Here is a 27,913-nt window from a genome sequence, read left to right on the forward strand (position 1 = left end):
GGGCTCAGCAGGGCAGAGACAACCTGGACAATTCCTATTGGCTTTTGAAAGCCAATCGAATTAGACTCTATTCAAGAGAGTCTATTCTATTGGCTTTTGAAAGCCAATAGAATAAAAGGGAGTAGCACAGCTAAGGAAAAGGGGGGAAAAATGGCGGACTGCATTGTTTGGCGACCCCCGTGGAATGGTTGTTCGATCCCAAATGGGGTCCCGACCCACAGGTTGAGAACCACTGATTTAAAGTTATAAGGTATGTGGGGCTTTTTAAAATTGTTTTCAACATTGACTCTTTCGGAACAATTTTGAAAAAAATCTCTCTTAATACCTTTTTCATTAAAATCTTCAAGACCAATGACATATTCTCAGAATTTGAAGCAATGAAATGGGATTTCCGTTTTGACGTGGGAGGATTATCTTTACACCTTAAAATTAAAATATAGAAAATATTTTAAGGGAATATTTCTTAGCATTCCCTAATTAAGAGGGAATACTTTGAGAAAAAAAACTGTTATTAAAATCTCCTTTTAACTGGTACCTTTAACATGCGGTATTTCTGAAGAACGAACTCGGTTTCTTTCAGACATTAATGTTCTGTTTTAATTTTCAGTCACCAACAAAAGCTGTGTACAATGCTAGACATTGGAATCAGCCAGAATCTGAGGTTCTTCCAGCATCACAACTGCTGAAAAATCCCAGCGTTCCAGTGAGTATGACATTTTTATACCGCCTTTCTTAAAAATCCAAAAGTTAAAGTCACGCGCATTCACCAGTAGAAAGAAATATTCCGAACAACGGTTGCCAATTCTAGTGGTTAAGTTCTGGAACAGAATTTCTGACATCACAACGCTCACTCAAAAATGGTCAGACTTGTGCCATGCAAAAGAGGGATAATGGAATCCGGAAGGCACACGGAGCAGAAAATGTGCTTTGATTCAAATTTGGAATGAAACAAACCCACTCATAATGTTCTTGATTGGCTGGGTTGCATTGGAACAGAATTCTCAATAGAACAGCAGGAAAAGGTTAGCCAAAGCCAAAGGAATAAGTGGGTGGTAATCCATGTTGAATACTACCCTGTCCCCAAATTGCAGAAAATTTGGATAAGGGCATGGTTTTTTTTTTTTTTAAAGTGAAGACAAAGTAATTCCTATAGGAAACAAAAAGAAAAGACTTCTTCTCTTTGGTAAATGAGCATTTGTTACTCTTAGAAAAGTCCCTTCCCCACAGAAAATGTAAAAGCATTTTCAAGTTTTTTTAAAAACATAGTCTCTTAGAATAAAGAGAGTAGTTAAACTCTTTCCTTCCACTTATAACATGCATTTCAAGTATATCTCTTTTTTTGAGATTTTCTTTTTTTATATATAAATGTTTTATAAGGGTAGGGAAGAAGTAAGATCAGTATGGATATTGGATGGGGTTAGGGAATGGGGTTGGGATGAGGGTAGGGGGGGCTACTCCCAACAAAAATTCAACGCTTTAGCAAGCAGACTATCATCCGGGTACAAATATTAAATGACAGTAATTGATATAATACTAAACAGTTATAATCATCGATAATAGCAATAGTCATAAAAGTAAAGCTTAGTTAATAAGTAACATTCATCCTCTTAAATTTCATCATCTTTTCTCACTCTATCGTTAACCATTGCTAACCATTGATAAAAAAGTTTCCCATGTTTTGAAATAAACTGAATCTTCTTTCTCTTTAATCTCTAAAGTTAGCCTATCCATTTCTGCACATTCTAGAATTTTCGTGATTATAATCTGGTCCGGTGGTAAATTTTCATTTTTCCAGAATTGGGCAAATACTATTCTTGAGGCTTGTCAGTACATGTAACATTAAATATTCAGTCTCTTTACCATAATTAAGTCCTAATATTCCTAACAAAAACAGTTCTGGCTTAAATTCTATCTGTATTTTAGTCATCTTTTTCCAGCTATATATGAATCTTAAACCAAAATTTCTTTGCATTAGGACACATCCACCAGATAGGATAATATGATTTTCTTAATGTGTTTTTTCCCAGACCAATTTGTGCCAGTCCAAATTTGAAAATCATAACTATGCGAAGCAAATCAGTATACATCCCTTTTGTAATGCCTGTCAGCAAGAAAAAAATTCTGCTCAACGCCCATCCATCCAAGTCATTGATTTAAAACTATTCCTGAGTTCTCTCGTAGTTTCAGATAGATTATTCTGCCGCCGGTTTTTAAAGAATTCTTCCGTAGTGTAAAATATTTACGACCTCTGATATCAAAATCCAATCTACAACACCACAGAGCGTAAATGTGTTTGTCCCAGAAATGAATCACCTTTTTATTATATATTGACCAAAACATTTTCTAAGACTCTGTTAGAGATAAATAAAAATGAAGCTTTCCAATAAAGCTGAGAATAGATAACATTCTATTAAATTTTCATTCTACATAAATGTAGCCAAAGATGAGCCTGGGTAATATTTTGGAAAATCTGGGTAAATAAAACCAACATCTTCAAAATGAAATCCTTAGTGGCCTCTTTTCCTATATAACATTTTTCAGTGAATTGTCTAACCAAAGCAAATCCATAACTCAGGATTAACACTGGAATATCTCTTAAAGCAGGATTTCCCAACCTTGGCAATTTTAAGATGTTTGGGCTTCAGCGCTCAGAATTCCCCCAGGCTTAGCACTAAATTGCTAAGATTGGGAAACCTTATCTTAAAGCAGTGGTTCTCAACCTTTTTAATGCCGCGACCCCCAACCGGTCGTAAGTCGAGGACTACTCAACCGGTCATAAGTCGAGGACTACTCAACTGGTGCAGCCCCGTTTGCAGAATGGGACTTTTGGCGGGCTCAGCAGGGCAGAGACAGCCTGGACAATTCCTATTGGCTTTTGAAAGCCAATAGAATTAGACTCTATTTAAGAGAGTCTATTCTATTGGCTTTCCAAAGCCAATAGAATAACAGGGAGTAGCACAGCTAAGGAAAAGGGGGGGGGGAAATGGCGAACTGCGTTGTTTGGCGACCCCCGTGAAATGGTCGTTCGACCCCAAATGGGGTCCCGACCCACAGGTGGAGAACCACTGTCTTAAACATAAATAAATTGTGGAATAATGCTGGAATAAAACATTAATTTTACCCCCTCAATTTAAGAGAAGCGGAAGGCCAAAAATAAGAATTTAAGTGCAAAAAGAGTATAATTTCTTTTTGAAAGATTGGCAGTGCAGGTTTTCTAGGAAGTTTGGAACCATGAGGCTGGGACTTCCTTCTGAGTTGAAATATATAGAATGGTGAATTTGAGACATCAATGACTTCTTACTTTGGAATAGAATAGAATAGAGCTGGAAGGGAGCTTAGAGATCTTCTAGTCCAGCCCCCTGCTCAAGCAGGAGAACCTATACCATCTCAGACAGGTGACTGTCCAGTCTCGTCTTAAAAATCTCCACTGATGGAGCGCCCACGATTTCTGGAGGCAAGCTGTTCCACTGGTTAATTGTCCTCACTGTCAGGAAGTTTCTCCTTAATTCCAGGTTGCTTCTCTCTTTGGTCAGTTTCCAACCATTGTTTCTTTCTTGCCTTCTGATACTTTGGAGAATAGTTTGACCCCCTCTTCTTAGTGGCAGCCCCTCAAATACTGGAACACTGCTATCATGTCTCCCCTATTTCTTCTTTTCTTCAGACTAGCCGAACCCAAGTCCTGCAGCCGTTCTTCATATGTTTTAGTCTCCAGGCCTTGGATCATCTTAGTTGTTCTTCTCTGTACTTTTTCCAAGGTCTCAACATCTTTTTTTGTAGCATGGCAACCAAAATTTGGACGGGAAGAAATGTACATTTGTTTCAGTTGCTCACTAATACCTTTCAGAATAAACAGTTCAAAAGCGTCACACTATCTCCTTTATGCTGCACTGGCGTCTTTGAAGGGTTGGTCTTACGTTTTCTAAAGTCTGGTGGAAAAGGGAAATATTTCCCACCTTGTACTTGAACATCCATCCCTGTTTGTAATTAACAGGCCAGGTCTTCAAAAGAGGCAGCTCCGAAGGACGATGGGGTATTCAAGGCCCCAGCGCCACCTCCCAAAGTGATAAAAACTGTGACTCTACCAACTCAGCCCTATCAGGAGATAGTAACTGCCTTGAAATGTAGGAAAGAAGACAAAGAAGTAAGTGGAGCAACTCACATTCTCTTTTTCCACAATACCATTTTTTTTTAAAGGTAAACATCTGAGGCATATATTCCGTCGAGAACTTGAGAAATCTCTTTTAAATCTCTGATCACATACTGTTTGCTTGCTTTCCAGTTATACACCGTCGTACAACATGTGAAACACTTCAATGATGTGGTAGAATTTGGGGAAAACCAAGAGTTCACAGACGATATTGAGTATTTATTAAGTGGACTGAAGAGCAATCAGCCCCTAAACACTCGTTGCCTTAGGTAAGATATATATATATATATATATTGGATAGTTTTTTCCTTAACCTCCATAGATGGTTGCGTCGTGATACGGTGGCGTCAGGAGGTGAGAAGAGGAAGGAAGCTGTTTATTCGTTGAAACTGGCAACTTTGAGACTGAGAGAAGTTTTACATTGGCGCCATTGTGCAAAAGTCTTACTGATGCTACATCAAACATGTTTCAGTTAAGAGGCGTACGTGACTCGACTCTTAGACAGAGTCAGGCCACCATTGTGCATGGAGACCAAGAAAGGCATCATCTGCCGTCTTTCTGACCTACTTCATATAGCAACTCATCCCCTTGTATTTCTGCTGTCTGGTGTGGCTTGCTGTCCCTCCAGAGCTGTTGAGTCATGACCTTGTAAATGTCAAGAAAGGCCCCAGTGTGTCGTCTTTTCATCCCAAGACATAGGTAATAGTAGTAGTAGTAGTAGTAGTAATAGTAGTAGTAGTAATAATAATAATAATTGTTATTATTAAGCTACTGAGATTGATAAAAGTCAGATGTTATAATAATAATAATAAAGTTGGAAGGGACCTTGGAGGTCATTGAGTCCAACCCCCTGCTCAGGCAGGAAACCCTATACCATTTCGGACAGATGGCTGTCCAGTCTCTTCTTAAAAACTTCCAGTGTTGGAGCATTCACCGCTTCTGGAGGCAGGTTGTTCCACTGGTTAATTGTTCTAACTGTCAGGAAGTTTCTCCTTAGTTCTAGGTTGCTTCTCTCCTTGATTAGTTTCCATCCGTTGCTTCTTCTCCTGCCTTCAGGCGCTTTGGAGAATAGCTTGACTCCCTCTTCTTCGGGGCAGCCCCTGAGATATTGGAACACAGCTATCATGTCCCCCTTTGTCCTTCTCTTCACTAAACTAGACATTCCCAATTCCAGCAACCGTTCCTTATATGTTTTAGCCTCCAGTCCCCTAATCATCTTTGTTGCTCTTCTCTGCACTCTTTCCAGAGTCTCAACATCTTTTTTACATTGTGGTGACCAAAACTGAATGCAGTAATAGGTCTCCCTAATTGGATTGAAAGTCAGTAACAGTTATCTTATATAGTGTTCTGTCCCAGCCCACGTGAGTCCTTGTTAAGCTCACAAGGAGAAACCCCTCTTTCAACAAGCAGGCTGGAACCGCAGGAAAAAAACAGTCCCCTTTTATTATTCACAGATCTGAGTCAATGTCCAAAGCAAATAAACACAGTTCACAGAAACTCCATCCTCAACACAAACGGTCGCCTTCGGCAGCCAGCAGCTCCCACACCTTCCCTTTTATTATGCAGCCAATGCATGGCTTCCTAATGCCTTCTCCTTTGCCTTTGGAGCCGCCCCATTGCCTTCCTCTGTCCTGCTCTCTTTTCTTGCTGGCGTTTTCGTGCATCCTGGATATCTCCCAGCTGTGATTCATCACTGTCCAACTCAGGCTCCCAGCACAGCTGTGTCTCAGCCTGAGCGCGAGTAGAGGGGCCAGGCTGCTCGTACGACTGTAAGTCTTGGAGCTCCTCACAGCCTTTCTCCTCCTCTGATGTCACTCCAGACCCCTCCTCCTCCTCTGATTCCTCAGACTCAGCTGCCCAGTCCACTGGCTGGCGAGGAATCACAACATATAGATTGTCACTCATCTCCATTGCAAGTCTCCAGTGGAAACAACGGTTTCCAGCAGCAGTGGACGCTGGAGCAGAGAGAAAGACCCTTTGTGTTATTTGGTCTCCTCTCTGCTTTCTAGTTATCAAGAGCTACCTAATTGCAGGGTAACCTTATCCTCATGATAAGGTGGAGTTTTGTGAGTGACTTGACACAAAGTGATGCCTCTGAAAACCTCCCACAACACTTCAGTCCTTTCAGCGAATAAGCTGATACCGTATTAGGATGCGGCTCAGTGGACAAATCTTGCTACTAAACCATCATGCAGTTGATTGCCGTTGGCTTAGCTGGATGGGTGAAGCTAGACACTGCGGCTTGTTAAATCAATTGTGGTTAATGTGGGCATGATAGGTGAGTTCGGCGTGTGTGTGTGTGTGTGTGTGTGTGTGTGTGTGTGTATATAAGGAACTTGCTTCAGTGAAGCTGACATTCTCCCTTGCACTAAAGAAGCGACGATGACCATTTATTTCCAGAGGGGTCTTCTGTCATCCTTGTCTTCTTTTTAACCAGTCAACGATGAGCGTGCAATAATGCTATGTGTGATTGTCAAATTTCCCTGCTGCTTTACAGCCCCCCCCCCTTTTTTTTAAATAAAAAGTTTTTATTTTCCATTTATTCAACATACAGAATACAATTTACAAGATAAAATAAATTCCTAACCATTGGTACTGCCTGCCCATTCCCCCCAGGCTGCGTCCACCCTCTCTAATACCTTCCCTACTTCCCTCCTCTTTCTCTCCTCCCCTCACTACTCTCTTCCCCTCCCCTTCTCCTCTTACCATCCTACTTCCTCCCTGCACCTTCCTCCCTTCTCATCCCTCTCAAACACATGAACGCAGCATAGGGGCATTGCCCAAACAGCACCTCTCTCATAAACTACCATATCTATATTATCTTTATCCACCCACCCACCCACCCACCCTCAACCCTCCCCCCCTCACTTCCCAGAGCAGAGTGCAGGGTTATTAATAACAAAGTTAACAATATACAATAAAAAAAGGGGGGGGAAGAAAAGGAAAGAAAAAAAGAATCATACTTAGCCCTTAACTCCCCTTAAATTACATCATCATAAACAAATCTCTTCTACAACATTTGCTATAAAATTTACTCATAAAATAAATGAAACTTTGTAGTCCCGTCCTTTTTCTGAATATAATCTATCCATCTTCCCCATACAGTAATATATATCTTTCTTGTGTGTGATCCTTCAAATAAGCAGAAATTTTTGCCATTTCTGCAAAATTAGAAACTTTAAATATCCATTCTTCTAAAGGAGGCAATGGATCTTTCTTCCAGTACGAGCCTACTAGTAACCTTGCTGCAGTTAATACATTCAACATTAAAATAGTTTCTTTGACATTTGAATCCACAAAAATACCCCATAAGAATAATTGAGGAGTAAACTTGTATCTTCCTTTTAAAAAATCTTTTGAATGTTCCACCAAATCATAATCCAAAAAGCCTTTACCTTTTTTTACACTGGGGCTTGTTAAATCAACTGTGGTTAATGTGGGCATGATAGGTAAGTTCGGCTTGTGTGTGTGTGTGTATAAGGAACTTGCTTCATTGAAGCTGACATTCTCCCTTGCACTAAAGAAGCAGCGATGACCGTTTCCAGTGGGGTCTTCTGTCATCCTTGTCTTCTTTTTAACCAGTCAGCGATGAGCGTGCAATAATGCTATGTGTGATTGTCAAGATTTCCTTGCTGCTTTACAGCCCCTTATTTGATGGGCTCATTGAGTACACAACCCCCTTTGGAGATGTTTTTGATCTTGCAGATGTCTGTTTGGGAGCCTCTCGGCTTTACCCGACATCGGGGGGGGGGGGGGGGGAGAACAGAAGAAAAAGGGAAATTGATGGACCGTAAGAATTGATGCTGAGATATGCACAGTGCTGGAAAAATGAGAATATACCATCAGAGGAAGAAGTGATAAGAAAAATCCTGGACTGTGCTGAGATGGACAAATTAACAAAAGAGATAAAAGAAAAGGAAGACACGGAGTACTATATAGCATGGAACAAGTGGTACGACTGGTTGGAGACTAGAAATAATAAATATGGAAAGGTCAAAAGTGAAAATATGTGTATAATAACAATAATAGGAATTATTCTTAGTAAGAAGTAGAATATGAAGGAAGAAACATGTAAATAAGAAACAACGGGGCAATAAGGACAAATATTCTAAAGAAGAATAAGAATAAAATGTAAATAATTGAAGATTACTGTTACGTCATCGCTGTTAAAAAAGGGGAGGAGGAGTATATACTGTGTGTGTATGTGTGTTATGTTTTGCTTTGTTTTGTGGGTTAAAAATGAAAAAAATTAAAAAAAAAATACAGAATTGACGCTGAGCACGGGAGAAATAGCCAAGGAGGATAGCAGGCTAATGGCTTCTAAGCTTTGTTAAGCAAAGTTGACTGCAGCCTGGATGTTCTCCACCAGGCCACGTCCTGGTAAACGAGAACAGTAATTCCCAGAAGTTGGCATTTCCGAAGAACGTGATAACTGAAAATGGCAAGTTCCAACATATTTTTAGGAATATGTGATCCAAGAACAAAGCTACCTATCTATGTTTGTTGTCTCATGCCTGGTTCACTTCTAGCCTGCTACAAGAGGCCGGTTGAATGTCTACAGCTAATCCTGGCCTTAGGAATGTGTGATAAGGATGGAGTTGGGTGGTAAGATTTGCTGTTCTCTTCACAGCACTTCCTATAAGATGCCTTTGACCTAGGTCAGGGATAGGCCACCTTGGCTCTTTCATGACTCGTGGACTTCAACTCCCAGAATTCCTTTTGAAAACATATATATTTTATTGATTTTTTTTTTTTAAAAAAAAAACATAAATCACTCAATAATTGGTGAACAGTGTGTTGTCTGGATTACATTTACAAAACAATCATTAACAATTAATTTCTATAACATATTCCACATATTAACTTTAGTTGATTTCCTCTTTCTCCAAAGTAACCTCTTTTGCAAACATTGAGTTTAGTACAATTCTTATTGGTTTGATGAATAACAATTGAATGTATAATTTTTTCCCCAATATTCCTAAAAGTAATAATCATATTAGTATAATATTTCTTTTCTATTCAATCTATTGCCTTATCATAGATCCTGTTACAATCCTCATTTTAGTTTATTTCTCCCACCAAATTCTACATATTCTTACTGGTGAAGATTTTCTCAAAAATTAATTACATTTACATTTACAAATTTAACTCTATTTTTTCCATATAAGCCATCTCACGCTTCTACATTTCTTAAGAAATAGATAAAACAATAAAAAGAAAAAAGAAAAGAAAAAAGAAAAAGAAAGGAAAACAAGAGTAAAGAAACATAAGAAATAACATACTACTTAAAATATATAATATAATGCTGGCTCAGGAATTCTGGGATTTGAAGTCCACGAGTCATAAAAGAGCCAAGGTTGCCTACCCCTGGCCTAGGGTTCTGCTAATTTCAAGGGGTAGCGTAGTCAGAATTACTGGGAGAAGAAGCCATTGATGGATCTTCCTTGTAGAAGTGCCACAACGAGTTGTTTTTTTTTTGGCACCATTTTAGTGCAGTTGATTACCTTTTACACTTCATAGACAAATCATAGAAGAAAAACTGTGTGTTTCCTTTTCTTGCAATGTGTATTTTAGCGATAAAACATTTTAAAGAGCATTGGAACGTCAAATCCAAGATATTTTGAAACGAACTAAGAAAACCCAAAGACTAAGCAATTTGCACATTCGCCTTTCATAATACTGAGTGATTTTTTGAACACTGTTTTTAACAATATTTGGGGCATTTATTTTCTTATTCCGAAGATGAAATCCAGCTAGCAGAATGAATGGTATGAACGAAGAATGCTTTTCTTCCTGATGTTTAGCAGAAAAAAAAAGCAAGCAGTTCTTGAAAATGAAACGACTTTCATTTTTCTTGCCTGAAAGCGAGAGCTGTACGTCATTTTCTGATAGGTTTTCTGTGGCAAAAAAAAAAATTTATATGAAATACGATGCGAAGAAACATCTCATGTTTCATAAAAGATTAGTGTGTTTTTTTAGTCATTTTACCTTCCTTAAACGACTGCATCAATTCTGAGTAATGTTGATTTCAATTTGTGATGCAGCTCATTTTACTGATTTTTTTTAAAGCACAAAATGCATACAGCTTGACTCAGTATTAAACCCGTCATAGGTAACAAGGCAGAATTAATCTGTTTTTAGCTATAAACAGAGCTAAACATCACTAATGATGGTGTCCTACTCCCCCCCCTCCCAAGTTACTGAGAGCATGTTAACTATGATTAAAGAGAAAAAACAACAAAAAGTAATTTACAGAATGGTCTCATTTGATTAAGCTAGTAATTTATTTATTAGGAGCAAAATGTTACAACGGTGTGTGCAGCCTTCCAGTTTTGCGTAATCCTTCCCAAGGATTCATGTATGTCAGGGATGGCGAACCTTTTAGAGACTGAGTGCCCAAACTGCAACCCAAAACCCACTTATGCATCTTGCCTGGTGGGTGTGGCCCATTGGGTGGGTGTGGCCCTTTGGGTGGGCATGGCTGCGGTGGTAATGGCAGACTGGGTGGGACTAAAAAGTTCAATCAATCAATTCCAACTTTGCAAGATCTTTTTTTTCCCGCGAGAAGTTGAAATTGACTGATTGAACCTTTTGGGGGGGGGGGCACATGGCGGCGGAGGCCTAAAGCGAAAAGGTTTTATAAAACACAGCTGAAGGCCTAGGACTGGGGCGATGGCGCGCGTGCCCACAGAGAGGGCTCTGAGTGCCGCCTCTGGCACCCGTGCCATAGGTTCGCCACCACTGATATATGTGGTTTCATAGCATTCTGTCCGATGAACAGTCCTAGAGAGCTCAAAATCTTACAAACTCTAATAAAGATGTGTACATTTTTAGTTTTTTTTTTCTGATGGGTCAGTAGTATATTACTGCTTTTTCGTTTGCGTCAACAGTTCTCTTTGATCTGGCACCTCTCTGCTTTTCTATTTGCTCAGTTCTCATTAAATCTTGCTTCATTCATTCATTCTAGTGTTATTAGCCTGGCGACCAAATGCGCCATGCCCAGTTTCCGAATGCATTTGAGAGCACATGGAATGGTTGCGATGGTCTTCAAGACCCTGGATGACTCACAGCACCACCAGGTACGTCTGCCTCGTGTCGTTCGCAGCAGTTCAAAACTGTGTTTTCAGCTGACCATTGTTCTAAGGCAGTGGTTCTCAACCGTTTTGATGCCGCGACCCCAACCGGTCGTAAGTTGAGGACTACTCAACTGGTCGTAAGTCGAGGACTACTCAACTGGTGCAACACCGTTTGCAGAATGGGACTTTTGGGGGCTCAGCAGGGCAGAGACAGCCTGGACAATTCCTATTGGCTTTTGAAAGCCAATAGAATTAGACTCTATTCAAGAGAGTCTATTCTATTGACTTTCAAAAGCCAATAGAATAAAAGAGAGTAGCACAGCTAAGGAAAAGGGGGGAAAAATGGCGGACTGTGTTGTTTGGCAACCCCCGTGAAATGGTCGTTCGACCCCAATGGGGTCCCGACCCACAGGTTGAGAACCCCTGCTCTAAGGGAAATGGGGTTTTTTTTTGTGTGTGTATTAAAAGATTAGGAACCGTAAACTAAAAATACAGTTTTATTTCGCTTTTTATCCATTTCTGCTGCTGCTGCCACCACTCTTAAAATAATCGTGAAGATGCCGTTTGCGGGGTTTCCTGTGTTTTTAACACATGACGTAATAAATTTATATGCTGCCCAACTCCTAACAACTCTGGACAATTGAAGAATTGTTTATAACATTTAATACACTGAAAGAAATAAATACGTAGAGAAAACAAACCCAGATAGGAACAAAAAAAAAAAAAAAGAGAAGGGTCATCTATCACTCTTGCTAACGTGTCCTTCGGGATACAAATAGGATGGGGGCTTTTTGGATCTCTAAAAAACATTTTTTTTTGTTTAGTAAAGCAGGAAATCGAAATATTTACTCCACAAGAAAAATGTCAGACTTTGTCTTTACCAAGGGCAGCACAGTTGCATTCCATAGCTGTTTATATCATGGTGGCTTGTCTCTTAAAAGAATCAGCCTGCTAGCGATACGAACTCTGCTGGTGCATTGGAAGTGTTTCAAATGTTCAGACGATTGAAACTTCCAGTTTGTCACAGAACAAGGTGTTTTGAATTCAGGACCACGGGACGTAGAAAAGTTGGGCATGGCGCTGTTGAACAGCTTGCTTTGAATTTTTGAAGGGGAGGAAAAGATACCACTTTTATTTTTTATTTTTTTATTAATTTTTAACATAATCGCCTTAGTATTCGGTAGATAGTTCATTGTCCGGGTTTACATTTTGCAAACATTCACTAACAATTAAATTCTATAGTCTATCATCCACATGACAACTTTACATGAATTTCCTCTTTTCCCCATCACATTCTCTTTGGCCGACCTTAAGTTAAAACAGTTCTTATTGTTTTAGTAAACGATAATTAAGTATAAAAGTTTTCTAATATTTCTGCAAATAATCACAACAATATAGTATTCCTTTTCTATCTAGTCATTCTGGATGCCCACTTTTAACATGCGCTGCATGCTCCAGATGTAACGTCACAGCATTAAATTGAGCATACAAATAAATATCTCTGGTATAGATTTATTTTTTTTTGACAATTATCTCACAATCGTTGTGCAGAAGATGTACACAAATAAATGCTCTAGTTTCCTTGTTAACTTTTGGAAGGAGGCTTCACAGTTTTGTTCCGTACAGGATCAACCTTGTGAACCCTATAAAGCTTCCTCCTTCCATTATGTATTCAAGATGGACAGTGATTAATATTTATATGTTATGTATATGTAAGGGTGTAGGTCTATACATATGTATGTCTGAAGGGCGTGACTAGCTGATGAGGGCAAAATGAGCCTGAAATAACTATACTAGTCTCCCACTAACTCAGGGGTTCTCAACCTTGGCAACTTTAAGACTTGTGGACTTCAACTCCCAGAATTCCTCAGCCAGCAGGAAGCTGGCTGAGGAATTCTGGGAGTTGAAGTCCACAAGTCTTAAAGTTGCCAAGGTTGAGAACCCCTGCACTAACTCTTTGCCAGCCACAAATTTTGAATATGTATGTCTATAGCGCGTCTATATGAATGTTATGTTGTGTACACTTTTGAGAGCAGCAACAGAATTTGCATTTTTAATGCGGGCCCCAATAAAGGTTATCTTAGTTAGTAGACACGTATGCGCACACATGCAAATATATGCATGAAATTGCCTTTGCTACTGTTGCTAAACTTAAGGAGAAGTTACTTATTTCAAGGGAATAGAGCTGCATTCTGAGTGAAAGATATTTTAAGCGAAATAGAACAATTTAATAGTAAAATTCCCTAGAGAAGAAAACTTGGGTTTCATTTTGAGTTGTGAATCCATAACCCTGAAATCATTGTTAACCTTATATGGCTCTTCTAAAACATCTTGAAATCAGAAGCTTAGCCTCACTTTCTCCTACTCAAAGGTTTACTCCTTTTTCCTGTTCTTTTTTTCTTTTGCTGAAGAACTTATCGCTTTGTACAGCAGCTTTAATGTATATCTTGAGCAGAGATCGCTTAAACATGGATCTAGACCGAGCCAGCTTAGATTTAATGATCAGACTTCTGGAGCTTGAACAGGATTCCTCCTCCAAGTTGTTCAACGAAAAAGACATGAACAAAATCAAGGAAAAAATCCGGAGACTCTGTGAAACTGTCCATAATAAGCACCTGGATCTCGAAAATATAACGGTGAGCACCGATTTTACCTTTTTTAATCGCATGAAAATACAGAGGAGCAGTAGAGGTCTGAAGGCTAAAACATACAAGGAACGGTTGCTGGAATTGGGTCTGTCTAGTTTAATGAAGAGAAGGACGAGGGGGGACATGATAGCAGCCTTCCAGTATCTCAGGGGCTGCCCCAAAGAAGAGGGAGTCAAGCACCTGGAGGCAGGACAAGAAGCAACGGATGGAAACTAATCAAGGAGAGAAGCAACCTAGAACTAAGGAGAAATTTCCTGACAGTGAGAACAATTAACCAATGAACAACCTTCCTCCAGAAGCTGTGAATGCTCCAACACTGGAAGTTTTTAAGAAGAGACTGGACAGCGATTAGTCCAAAACGGTATAGGGTTTCCTGCCTGAGCAGGGGGTTGGACTCGATGACCTCAAGGTCCCTTCCACCATTATTATTATTATTATTAGTAGTAGTAGTAGTAGCAGTAGTAGCAGTAGTAGCAGTAGTAGTAGTAGTAGTAACAGTTATATACAGCATATTTTTTGGCAACCTTGATAGAGTTAGGGTTAGGGGGGAATCTGCCTTGAAACGCATATATTGTATTTTCCGTGTATAAGATGACTTTCTAAACCAGCGGTTCTCAACCTATGGGTCGCGACCCCATTTGGGGTCGATCGACCATTTTTCGGGGGTTGCCAAAGGCGATGATCCGCCATTTTCTCCCCTCCGGGGGCAGCGCCGCGCATGCACGCGGCGCATGGGGGCGGCGCTGCACCTCCCGGGGGCCACACATGCGCGCCGCGCATGGGGGCGTCGCCACGCATGCGTGCCATGCATGGGCCCCCGCGCATGACGTTTGTGTGATGGGGGTCGCCGTCACACAAACATTGAGAACCGCTGTTCTAAACCATGAAAATCTTCTCAAAAGTCGGGGGTCATCTTATACGCCAAGTCGTCTTATACGCCAGAAAATACGGTAGATTTGTCAGCGGCTCTATTTTGTCAGAGGATTTCACCTTTGGGCTGTATTTATATTCAGATTTCACGTGTGTGTTTTCTAGACCGGTCATTTGGCAATGGAGACCCTCCTCTCCCTCACTTCAAAGCGGGCAGGCGACTGGTTTAAAGAAGAGCTGCGACTTCTGGGTGGCCTTGACCACATTGTAGATAAAGGTATTTATTTTGTCCTAAATAGGTACCTACTGTAAGTGCTTAAGTTGTATAACTGGAACGTATAACAATGCCATTTTGGGAAAGTTAAAAAAAAAAACTTAACAAAATGTGTTACTGGTGTAATAATCCCGCTTGTCTTTTGTTTCTCCAGTTAAAGAATGTGTGGATCATTTAAGCAGCGATGAGAATGAAGAGAATTTGGTCGCGTCACTCTGGGGAGCAGAAAGATGTTTACGGGTCTTGGAAAGTGTAAGTATGAAACATCCTAAAGAAAACGGACGTTGAACCAGAATAAGGAGAAAGTGGCAAATACACGATACCTTGTTGTTGATTGGTATCGGCATTTTGCTTCACTGAGGCTTGAGGGAAGACATTTAGCTCTGCTTTCTGAAGTTGTCTGTGTGACAGAGCTTTGGTTTCAGGGCTTTCTTGAGTGAGGAAAGTGGAAATTTTTTTTAATATATGTATAATATTTTATTAATTTTCCAATTTTCCATTGAAGTATTTAAAAAGCAACATGGTGATTGGGTTAATCCAGTGGTTCTTAACCTGGGCGACATTGCCCCCCCAGGGAGCGATTTCATTTTTCAGGGGGGCGATGGAATGAAAAGGGGCGACGCGGGGGCGAAAGAACGAAAAGGGGGCGATATGGGAGCGATGGAGCGAGAAGTTTTGGGGACATTTTTGAGACTTTTTCGTACAGTGAATCGCTGTATATCTGTCATACAAAAACATCAGATCGCTCACTATTAGTGGATTGAATTGTGTTTTCAAATGTTCCTCCAGCTAGCTTCAGTACAGAACGCCGTACATATGTGAAGACGCATTGCTTATTTTCATGTGCGTTGCGCAGCAGCCTCTACCCATACAGTGGCACGCCATTGGCCAGAATATGGGAGACATGGGGAAAAGACTGGAAATGAATTATTTGCATCGATATGTCCTGATGAACAATTTTAAAGAAAAAAAAGGGTTTGCATAAATTGAAGAATTCTTAACTATATTGTGATTGAGAGGTTATGTTGGGGGAGCAGGCGATGACAACTTCCTCATTGGTTCAAGGGGGCAATTCGTTCAAAAAGGTTAAGAACCACTGGGTTAATCAATAGTTCGATAACAAAATCTTTAGTGCAAATCTCAGGTTACAACATCAGATATTTCTCCTCTTTTTCCCCTTAACATTGACTGTCTCATATTCAAGCTAGTACAGTTCTAATTATATCAAAACATCATTATTACATTTATCCATAACTTTTTAGCTTATACATATCTTAATTACATTCACCTTCATAAACAATCCATATCCTGTTATTAATTTTTACATAATTTTTAATTTCTCATCAATATTCCAATTTAACCTTTCGATATCCATAATTTTCAGACTTTGGGTAACCAAGATTTCCCTTCTCTCACTTCATAACAAACTATAATACCCAAAATTCACATTTTATCTACTTGATTGTAATCTTGTCCTATTTCCTAAAAGTTATCTATTTCCCACCATATTAAATCATCTACTTGATAATACCATATCCCCTTTAATAAATCAAAACCATTATATGTATTGCCTGGATTAATCAAGAAATCAAACACATTCATGATAATTAATTTTCCTTTCCCTTTTAGATCTAATTTTTTCCAATATTAAACAGATCGAATCCTTATTTTTCAACTGATTTCCAAATATTTTAAATCTAATAAACAAAATTCCCCTTATCTCAACATCTCCCTTTAACCCAGTGGTTCTCAACCTTTTTAATGCCGCGACCCCCAAATGGTTGTAAGTCGAGGACTACTCAACCGGTCGTAAGTCGAGGACTACTCCACTGGTGCAGCACCGTTTGCAGAATGGGACTTTTGGCGGGCTCAGCAGGGCAAAGACAGCTTGGACAATTCCTACTGGCTTTTGAAAGCCAATAGAATTAGACTCTATTCAAGAGAGTCTATACTATTGGCTTTCAAAAGCCAATAGAATAAAAGGGAGTAGCACAGCTAAGGAAAAGGGGGAAAAATGGCGGACTGTGTTGTTTGGCAATCCCCGTGAAATGGTCATTCGACCCCAAATGAGGTCCCGACCCACAGGTGGAGAACCCCTGCTTTAAAGTAGAAAGTGGAAAGTTTATGAGTGGGTCTGTTGAAAAATGCTAAATAATAAGTAACATTGACGGGAAGGATGACAGCTTGAAATGATTCTGGTTCATGTCATATTTTGTAATTGCTGCTAGAAGGCTGGCCTGTTCAGTGATCCCTGAAACAGCCTTAAAACCAGGTCCTTACTTTTTCACTTTAAAGCAGGACTTCCCAACCATGTTCCCTTGCAGCATTCTGGCTGGGGAATTCTGGGAGTTGGAGTACACCCGTCTTAAAGTTGGCACTGTTGTAAAATACTGACTTGAAGCAGTGGCTGCCAACCTTTTGGGCACCAGGGACCGATTCCGTGGAGAGGTTTTTCCGTGGACTAACGAGGGCACAGTTTCTTTTCTTTTTTTTTAAATTTTTAATTTTTTATTTTTCCAAACTCCCCCATACATATACCGTGATATTTATCAGAGGTTAACATACGTTCTTTTTACATTCATATATAAGATACTTTTAATAAAATGAAATAAATACATACACAGGACTTTTGGTGTTGCTCGCCCATTTCCCCTTTCACTGTATCCACACTCCTCCTCCTCTACCTTCTTTCTCCCTTTCTTCTCTTCCCTACTTCCCTCTTCTTCCTCTCCTCTTCTCTTTCCTTCCTTCTCCTCTTCTCCTCCAATCTTCCTACTTCCTTCTCCCCTCCTTTACTCTTTTCTCTCTCCTCTCCTTTCTTCCCTCTCATCCCTCTTCAGATACAATTCAGGGGTAATGTCCGAGCAACTCCTCTCTCCAAATTTCCCTATCTGTATTATATACAATAAGATTAACTTTCTCTTACATTAATACTTCTATTTATCTAACCTTCTCGGTATATGCTTCTATAAATATTTATACAATCTCCAGTTATTCAATACTGTGGTCGCCAGGGTCTCCCTCCTTATCTGCTCCTCCTTCTTCCATCTAAATTGGTCTTAACTATCTTTTAACCGTATTCTCTTTTTAGCCAATCATAAAAACTTCCCCAGATTTCATAGTAGCCTGACTCTGCCTTATCTTTAATTGTCATTGTTAGTCTATTCATTTCTGCACATTCCAGTATTTTCCCAATCACCTCTCCCTTTTCCGCGGACCAAAGAGGGCACAGTCTCACATGCTGCCTGCATCCCACGGATGGGGCTTTGCTTCTTTGTGCGGCCCAGTTCCTGGCGTGATGCGGACCGGTGCCAAACTATGGACCAAGGGCTGGGAACCCCTGACTTAAAGCACGTCTATAGCCCCAAGAGGCAGACCCCCCCCCCATGTTTCTGCCTCCCTCGATACTGCCATGTTGTTTTTGTAATCCCAAATCTCCAGGACATTAAAAAAAAAAAAAAATCTTCACCATTTGTTATCGTGCAGTTCAAATCCTGAGAACTTGGTCACTTTCCATTTACAAGTTAGGCTGCTCAATTTTGCCAAAATGCAAGCGTTGCTCATTTAAAGAAGGACTTAAAAAAGAGTTAAGTCTTTTGACAGTTTATTTTTTTCTCCCCCCAGGTAACAGTTCACAATCCAGAGAATCAAAGCTATTTAATAGCATATAAGGATTCACAGCTCATCGTCTCTTCAGCTAAGTAAGTTCTAAATCATATTTATTTGAATGGTATAACAACTATTTAAAAGACTAGTCAACACGGCTCAATGCGTATTTAAAGTTGGAAAGCTTTAATGCCTGGAAACTTTCCTGTACTAGCTTCTCTCTGAATTTACAGAGAAAAAAGTGAAAAGTGAGCGGAGTTTTTGGTGATAGTGTGCTATTATATTTGTATTTATTGACGTAATTATTTTGATAATTTTGATCAGAACGTTTTGGACAAATGTGTTGACCTTAACACAAACATTTTTTAATATTTTGAGAATCCTTTTTTTTTTTAGTAAACGAATCTCAACTTTTGATTCTGTGTATTGTAAAGTGGTACGTAGGATATAATAAGAGCCATCAAGAAGTAACCAAAGATAAGTCTTCTCGTTCATCTTTCATAAATTGTTCAGCGTAATTTATGAATTTGGATGAGAATAATCTGTTGGAAATAATTTACATCTTTCTCCTGCTTATATTTGTCTGCAATCCTCCCGTTTGCATCGTAGATGTTTAGACTGATTCATATACCAATAAAGGAGAATAATTCTAACTTGAGGGTTGAACTGTGGGGTCCTTGGTGTTCTCTGAACTTGGTTGTTTTCTTGAAGACGTTTTATGACCCAAACTAGGTAACCTCATCAGTGCTATGTGCTGAATCTGAAACTAGTTTCAGGAATGAATCATCTGCAGAAAAAACATTGACCCAGATTTTCAGTCTTTGTGGTTAGAGAGAAAAGTTTAAGCTGCAAAACCTGTTAAGCGGTGGTGCGTGCTGTGCTGAACCTGGAGCAAGCACTGGATGCATGAAGGAGCTAAGATTCCAGATGTTTCTTTCATCTGTCTCGCTGCTTATTTCTGTAGATCAGTCCAATAATTGCTGTGTACAGTTACATACACACACAAGACTTGTCATTTTCAAAGGTAATGTTGGAAGCTGTGCTAATAATGCGGGTTCCAAGACTGTGTAGCCGTCATTGCTGTCATTGCTCACTACATTAGGGCGACAGGATAGATGACATTCAATTTCCAATCAGGATTTATTGGTGGAAACATTTCTTTAAGGGATGTGATGATGATGCAGGGATAATTTGTGTTGTGCCTTCTCGACTTTTTTTAACCTTTCAGAGCATTGCAGCATTGTGAGGAGCTAATCCAGAGATACAACCGAGCCGAAGATACCATCTGTCTTGTAGACAGTAAGCCACTGCCTCACCAGAATGTAACGAACCACGTGGGTAAGGCAGTAGAAGACTGTATGAGAGCCATCATTGGGGTCTTACTCAATTTGACAAACGATAACGGTAAGTAACACACTTACGCAAGGGAGCATCGAAAGAGGAAGCTGGTGGCGCAGACAGTGGGTTCTCTCTAGAGAAAATGTCCTTAGGACATTGCTTGAATGGCACTAATGTGGGAGAGGGGCTGCTAAGTAAAGTGATATAAAGAATGAAAGCTGCTTCTTTGGGGATTGACAGGTCAAATGCCATTCAGGCATCAGAGGAAGAAAACAAAAATTAGACAAAGGCCTGTCTTGGTTGAATGTGAGGTCGTCCCTCAGTTGAAACCCATGACTTAGCCTCGACGGTCCTTTTAATCCAGTGGTTCTCAATCTTTCTAATGCCGCGACCCCATAATACAGTTCCCCATGTTGTGGTGACCCCCAACAACTTATACATCACCGGGTGCCAGGGGTGTGGCCAAAGAAAAGGGGAAAAAAATGGCAGACAGCCTTGTTTGGCGACCCCTGTGAAATGGTCATTCAACCCCAAATGGGGTCCCGACCCACAGGTTGAGAACCACTGTTTTAATCCTTCTGGACCTATCCGTGTCTTCCCTTCAGCTTTGCCCATTTGTAATGGCAGCGGTTTTTGTCCCAAAAATAAAACCTCGTTTGTAGTCCTGGCATAGTGGGCTTGAAGGAGAAGATCTGAAGAAGAACTGATGTTTTGTGATAGCAAAACTCTTCATCTTTAGGGACGAAATGGACACGGGGTGACATTTATTTGTTGGGTTTTTACCCCATCTTTAATAGTGACTCAAGGAGGTGGAGAAAATGTGGAGAATAGCAAGGTTTTACGCTTAGGAAGGACAAAGCAAAGTTACAAGTACAGATGAGGCAAAACCTGGCTCAAAAACAGTAACTGTGAGAGGGTCCTTGGGAGTCCTAGTGAACAATCATTTAAATATGAGCCAGCAGTGTGCGGCGGCAGCCAAAAAAGCTAACACAATCCTTGGTTATATAAACAAGGCATAGAATCACTCACATAAAGTATAAGTACCGCTTTAGTAAGTCCACACCTGGAATGCTGCATCCAGTTTTGGTCACCCCGTTACAAAAAAGATGTTGAGACTTCGGAAAAAGTGCACAGTAGAGCAACTAAGATGATCAAAGGCCTGGAGACTAAAACTTAACGAAGAACGGTTTCAGGAATTGGGTATGGCCAGTCTAGAGAAAAGAAGGACTAAGGGGGCAGTATTTGAGGGGCTGCCACAAAGAAGAGGGGGTCAACTTATTTTCCAAAGCACCAGAGGGCAGAACAAGAATCAATGGATGGAAAGTAACCAAGGAGAGAAGCAACCTGGAATTAGGGAGAAACGTCCTAACAGTGAGGACAATTAACCAGTGGAGCAGCTTGCCACCAGAAGTTGTGGGTGCTCCATCACTGCAGGTTTTTAAGAAAAGGCTGGACAGTCACTTGTCCGAACTGGTCTAGGGCAGGGGTAGGCAACCTTGGCTCTTTTACGACTTGTGGACTTCAACTCCCAGAATTCCTGAGCCAGCCGTGCTGAGGGGAAAGGGAGAGGTTTCCAAGCTGAGCCATGCTGGCTCAGGAATTCTGGGAGTTGAAGTCCATGAGTCATAAAGCGGCCTAGGCCAGGGGTAGGCAACCTTGGCTCTTTTATGACTCGTGGACTTCAACTCCCAGAATTCCTGAGCCAGCCATGCTGAGGGGAAAGGGAGAGGTTTCCAAGCTGAGCCATGCTGGCTCAGGAATTCTGGGAGTTGAAGTCCACCAGTCATAAAGGAGCCAAGATGGCCCACCCCTGGTATAGGGTCTCCTGCTCGAGTAGGGGGGTTGGACTAGAAGACCTCCAAGGTCCCTTCCAGGTCTGTTCTGATTGATGGGAGGCAAACAAGCATTAATACCCCCTCCTCGTATTTTTTTCCCCACAACAGCCACCTAGAAATGAAAAGAGGGAGTCGGATAACAACTTGGGAACATTTCCGATTGTAAAACAAGACTCCTCAGTTTCTCTGTACTTTTAATGTTGGCAGAGTGGGGCAGCACCAAGACCGGGGAGCAAGACGGCCTCATCGGCACCGCTCTGAACTGCGTGCTTCAGGTTCCAAAGTTCCTACCTCAAGAACAGAGATTTGATATTCGGGTTCTGGTAAGCATAAAATCCCTCGTCTTCGCTCAAGTGTATTTGGGAAATAAATAAAATGTCTCTGTGGTTGCATTGCGCGATAGACCCCCCCCCCAAGACAGTGATGGCGAACCTTTTAGAGACCGAGTGCCCCCAAACTGGCCCCGCCCCTTGCTCCACCCCCTGCCCCGCCCCCACCCCGTCCCCCACCCGACCTGCCCGCAGGGCCACTCACTGCCTCCAGGACCCGCCGTAGATTGCCCAGCAGCGCCATTGCGGCCACGCCCTCTGCCCGCGCCCTGCAGCATCAATTGTGCACAATGGGGTGTGAGGGCACAGTCTTATGTACGCTGCCTGGCAGCCATGTCCTTGGCTGCCCTGCTCCGTGTGGGCCACACTCGGGGGCGACTCTCCTCCAGGGGGGCTGCTGGTGAAGAGGGGGGTCGTGGGGGGCAGAGGCGAGCCTGGGGCAATGGCACGTGTGCCCACAGAGAGGGCTCCGAATGCCGCCTCTGGCACCCGTGCCATAGGTTCGCCACCACTGCCCTTAAGGCAGCCTTTTTCTCTTTCTTTTTTTCTTTTTCTTTTTAACATTCAGCTTGGTCCCATCCGGCACCGAAAGATTTTTGTAGCTTTTTGGCCTCAGTGCAGGAAACGGTTCTGGATTAACTGTCAAACCGCTTGGAGGCTCGTGGCCCGATAGTTTGCAAAGCAGCCGGACCGATTGCAGCGATATTGTCAATTTATAATGTAAATTGGAACGGGCAAGGTTACCGAGATGTACATCCGCTTGTCAGAAAAAAAAAAAAATCCTTAAAAATCCTGTCTGTTTAAACCAGTGGTTCTCAACCTGTGGGTCGGGACCCCATTGGGGTCGAACGACCATTTCACGGGGGTCGCCAAACAACGCAGTCCGTCATTTCCCCCCCCTTTTCCTTAGCTGTGCTACTCCCTTTTTATCTATTGGCTTTTGAAAGCCAATAGAATAGACTCTCTTGAATAGAGTCTAATTCTATTGGCTTTCAAAAGCCAATAGGAACTGTCCAGGCTGTCTCTGCCCTGCTGAGCCTGCCAAAAGTCCCATTCTGCAAATGGTGCTGCACCAGCTGAGTAGTCCTCGACTTAACGACCGGTTGAGTAGTCCTCGACTTACGACCGGTTGGGGGTCGCGGCATTAAAAAGGTTGAGAACCACTGGTTTAAACAGTCGATGTCTAAGTTAAGAATAACGTGGTTGTTTTGTAATACTTCCCTCTTTTTTTTCTTTTTTCTTCCCTTTTAAACTTAAGGGTTTGGGTCTTTTGATTAATCTGGTTGAATACAGCGCAAGAAACAGACATTGCCTCGTGAATATGGAAACCTCGTGTTCCTTCGATTCCTTCTGCTTGGGAGACGCCGAGGAGAGCTTAAGCTCATCTGGACAAATAGCAGCTGTTCTGGCTTTAGTACAGGTGAATCCATCTTTTTGCATCCAAAATAGGGGGAGTTTGGTGATAATTCGGGGAGGTGGGGGTGTGTTATTGAAATCTGCCTGTCAACAGAGGAGACAGGCAGGGTTAATTCTTCTCCTTTACCGCCCTTTCTTTTTGCATCTCACTTGCCTGGGAATCTTTAGTGCAGTGGTTCTCAACCTTTTTAATGCCGTGACCCCCCCCCAACCGGTCGTAAGTCGAGAACTACTCAACCGGTCGTAAGTCGAGGACTACTCAACTGGTGCAGCACCGTTTGCAGAATGGGACTTTTGGCGGGCTCAGCAGGGCAGAGATAGCTTGGACAATTCCTATTGGCTTTTGAAAGCCTATAGAATTAGACTCTATTCAAGAGAGTCTATTCTATTGGCTTTCAAAAGCCAGTAGAATAAAAGAGAGTAGCACAGCTAAGGAAAAGGGGGGGGGGAAAATGGCGGACTGCGTTGTTTGGCGATCCCCGTGAAATGGTCGTTCGACCCCAAATGGGGTCCCAACCCACAGGTTGAGAACCACTGGTATAGACCCACACCCCTACATATACATAGCAAATAAATATTAAATCCTCTCCTGGGGGTGGGAACAGCCTCGCCTTCTCGGAGGAACTGACTCTTCTGTGCAAAGCTCCCTTTTGGGATCCGTGGCTAATCTCAGCCAAATAGTGCTGGTGAGAGGCAGGAAGGCAATTCCAGCGCACCAGCCTGAAGGTGAAGAACGTGTATAACCTGCTTTGCTGGCGTAGCACCGAAGGGAAAAGGAGGAGGGGGGAGAGAGAGGAGAGGAGATGAAATAGGCCAGCCGGGAGCCAATTTACAACTTCTGTGGCAGCCATCCATGCCTGGCACGCACACAGGTGGCAGAGACAAACAGGCAAGAAATGCAGCAGGGGAGGGATCGCCCTCGACACAGAATGAATGAAGAAAGGCAGCATTGGCTGGAGGTGAGGATGGCAATGAGAAAGAGGGAGGTAGAGAGCAGGGGAGAAGCGGAAAGGAAGGAAGCGTTGGAAGAAAAAGCCAGCTGCTCAAGAGGAGAAGTTTATTGGCAGAAGCAAAGTGCCATTTCAGAAGTGGCCATCTCAGCAGTACGGTTCTGGGTCAGCTGAACAACAAACGGAAAGTGGAAAGATTCTTAATGTGGTTTTGTGACTTTAAAAGTTCTGGGATTTGTGCAGTGTGGGCTTGGTGTCCTCAAGGAGTGTTTGGCAATCTCTGTTGTGGCTGATGGCCCGTGTTGGATTTTGGGTTCTAATTCTTATTGCTCTGCTATTGTTAGCTATAAGTTTCCCTGCAAGGGATTTTGAAGTATTGTTGTCCTGGATGGATTTTGCCTCTAGGATTCATTTACTTATGAATGGGGCCATTTGGGGAAGGCAGCCAGTACTTGCTACATTTGTTTTGTTTTTTTAAGTGCCTGCTGCAGGCTCCTTAACTTTCCTTTCTAGCCCGTAGCTAATTTTTAAAGGGGAATGCACCTTTTTAAGCTAGTTCCCTCAGTGGCTTGTCTTTCCTGTCTCTGGAGGCTTTTCCTTGTTTGATAAATATATGGAAGAGGGGAAATATGGGGGGGGGATTCAAATTTTCGTTCAGAAGGAAGGAGATGGGAATGAGAAAGAGGGAGGGAGGGAGGGAGGGAGGGAAACAGGAAGAAAGAGAGGAAGAAGGGAGATTGGAATGAAAGGGAGGGAGGGTCTAAAGGAAGTCCCGCCTTAGCAGTTGGCCAACAGCAGCCCTGCCATTGACTTTGCTTGTCAGAAAGGGATCACATGACCCTGGGACACTGTGACCCTAAATATGAATCAGTTGCCAATATAAATCACATGACCCTGGGCATGCTGCAACGGTCATAAGTGTGAAAAATGGTCATAAGTCACTTCAGTGCCATTGCAACTTTGAACAGTCACTAGGCAAATTGTTGTATGTCGAGGATTACCTGTACTTTATCCCTTTTTTCCTTTTTTTTTTTAAATTTGGTCATCAAGTTTTTGGCACCTTGCTAGGTGGTACTTGAATATGGCCATATCCTAAAAGTGATACAATCGGTGAAAAGGTTGAAAAGCCCTGTCCTAGAGGGTCTGCTGAATCTTTGCAAATTGACCCAGAACCAACAAAATGGAAACCTGGAGTGATTTGGTTGTCCTGCCTTTTAAAGGAAGCAAATCTGGACAGGATAAGTAGCTTAAGGCAGGGGTCCCCAACCTGCCAGCATGCCAGACTGTAGCATGCCAGCAACCGGGCCGCACCAACAAGCAAAGCCCCATCCGCAGGATGCAGGCAGTACACAAAACCACACACCCTCCAATCCGCAGAAAAACCTCTCTGCATGGAACCGGTCCCTGGTGCCCAAAAGGTTGGGGACCTCTGGCTTAAGGCATCTTCCCTGACCCTAGCCCTACTCTCAGCAGCTCTGACTTCACTCCTTGCCCCAAAGTCCTTGGCCTGGCTTGCCACAACAGCACTGATGGTCAACTGTGGGATGCTAGGTTTCAACCCCATCAGGGTATTGTGTTTGCACGGACTTTCTGCACTAAGAACTGAAGTTACCATGGTGCTGAATCCCAAATCTGTTTAACGCGATGCCTGAATTATATAGTGTGTCGTGAGATGTTGAGTAAAAAGGGGAGCCGCAATGCAGAGGGTGGCTGAGACATTGGGCAGTGCTGGTGAGTTAAGGTAGTGTGGCCTGTTTTCCCAACCCAACCATGTTTGTTTTGGTCTCTCAGTTGTTCCTGGAGAGAGAGAGAGCAGCACAGCTGGCCGAGAGTCAGACCGACGAACTGATTAAAGAGGCCCCCACTGCACAGCATGACCAGAGTGGGGAGTGGCAGGAGACCAGTGGGGAGATCCAGTGGGTCACCACAGAAAAGCCAGACAACGCTGAGGAGAAAGAGAAGAAAGAAGAAGAAGAAGAAGAACTGGATCTTAATAAAGGTGGGTGGCAGTGGCTGGACAAGAGGGCCTAGGCCAGGGGTAGGCAACCTTGGCTCCTTTATGACTTGTGGACTTCAACGCCCAGAATTCCTGAGCCCGCATGGCTCAGCTTGGAAACCTCTCCCTTTCCCCTCAGCGTGGCTGGCTCAGGAATTCTGGGAGTTGACGTCCACCAGTCACAATGCGGTCTAGGCCTAGGCCAGAGGTAGGCAACCTTGGCTCCTTTATGACTCGTGGACTTCAATGCCCAGAATTCCTGAGCCAGCATGGCTCAGCTTGGAAACCTCTCCCTTTCCCCTCAGCGTGGCTGGCTGAGGAATTCTGGGAGTTGAAGTCCACGAGTCTTAAAAGAGCCAAGGTTGCCTACATCTGGGCTAGATGCTTAAAAAAACCAGGATAGTGTGCAATTGTTGAACTCCCTGGCTATTTTCTCATTTTTAAAATCTCTTCGCTTAAGGTGTCAGCTAGGTCAGGGGTCCCCAACCCCTGGTCTGTGGACCAGTACCAGTCCGTGGCATGCCAGCAACCGGTCCGCACAAACAAGCAAAGCCCCATCCACAGGATGCAGGCAGCACGCAAAAACAGGCCTCCCTTCGGTCTGCGGAAAAACCTCTGTCCACGGACCCGGTCCCTGGTGCCCCAAAAGGTTGGGGACCTCTGAGCTACGTCCTTTGCTGTCCCTTTCCTGGAAATCCTTGCTTCTGACACTACTGGAAAGAGTCTGGTGGCCCCTTTTCTGTCTTGACGCATTTTACTACGAGGTACAAGCCTTTGTCAGTCGTGCTAATTTTATTAGTTGGCAGAGGGGCTACCAGACGCCTTTAGGCTTTTTGCTCCCGTTGACTGACGGAGCTCTCCTCCAGCTGCGACACGGTGTCCTGTTGGATAAAAATAAGCTTCATCTTGCCTGTTTGTATCCAGTATCCTGGCCTGTTTTAAGTTCTATTTCTTTTCCTTCTCTCGCTCCTTCATACCAAGTTTTGCCAGATTTCCCCTACCTTTTCCAACGTCCTTCGTTTGAACCTTATAATTTAGACTGGACTAATGGTTGTCCTTTGGATCAAGACTGTGTTCGGGTAAGCCGGGAGTTTAGCCAGTGGGTTCAGAGTCGAGCTGATGGGGTAGAAACCGTGCTTTTGTTACTCTTAGGGGTTGCTCAGCATTTCTATGCGGTGGGGGAGGGAAAAAATCAGGAAAGTTGTGTAGCATGCAAAACGAGCGTACTGGTATAAAACCTCCTTGTTTATTTACAGCCCTTCAACATGCCGGAAAGCACATGGAAGACTGCATTGTGGCCTCTTACACAGCACTGCTGCTAGGCTGCCTCTGCCAGGAGAGTCCCGTAAGGAAGTTCACCTTAAGTGGCTGGAAAGAGGGGGTTTGCTTGAAGCGGGGAAGTAGGTCTGAAACAGGGCTGGGATTGCA

At 42.5% G+C, this 27,913-nt stretch overlaps 1 protein-coding gene across 3 annotated transcripts in view; it reads left to right on the plus strand.

Annotated features, from left to right (window-relative positions):
- The window catches only part of WAPL (WAPL cohesin release factor), a 57,742-nt gene that overhangs the window by 22,167 nt on the left and 7,662 nt on the right, over positions 1–27,913 (plus strand). For all 3 annotated transcript variants that reach the window (XM_039343403.1, XM_039343401.1, XM_039343402.1), the window contains 13 exons: positions 608–703; positions 3,992–4,141; positions 4,280–4,416; positions 11,115–11,226; positions 13,635–13,859; positions 14,907–15,018; positions 15,170–15,267; positions 18,640–18,716; positions 19,850–20,025; positions 22,002–22,117; positions 23,382–23,543; positions 26,281–26,488; positions 27,742–27,830. In XM_039343403.1, the coding sequence (XP_039199337.1) occupies positions 608–703; positions 3,992–4,141; positions 4,280–4,416; positions 11,115–11,226; positions 13,635–13,859; positions 14,907–15,018; positions 15,170–15,267; positions 18,640–18,716; positions 19,850–20,025; positions 22,002–22,117; positions 23,382–23,543; positions 26,281–26,488; positions 27,742–27,830 (1,758 nt within the window). The remainder of the gene's footprint in view (positions 1–607; positions 704–3,991; positions 4,142–4,279; positions 4,417–11,114; positions 11,227–13,634; positions 13,860–14,906; positions 15,019–15,169; positions 15,268–18,639; positions 18,717–19,849; positions 20,026–22,001; positions 22,118–23,381; positions 23,544–26,280; positions 26,489–27,741; positions 27,831–27,913) is intronic.

The sequence above is a fragment of the Crotalus tigris genome, unplaced genomic scaffold (assembly GCF_016545835.1).
Source record: "Crotalus tigris isolate CLP2741 ecotype Arizona unplaced genomic scaffold, ASM1654583v1 scf7180000017847.2079705, whole genome shotgun sequence".
NCBI lineage: Eukaryota > Metazoa > Chordata > Lepidosauria > Squamata > Viperidae > Crotalus > Crotalus tigris.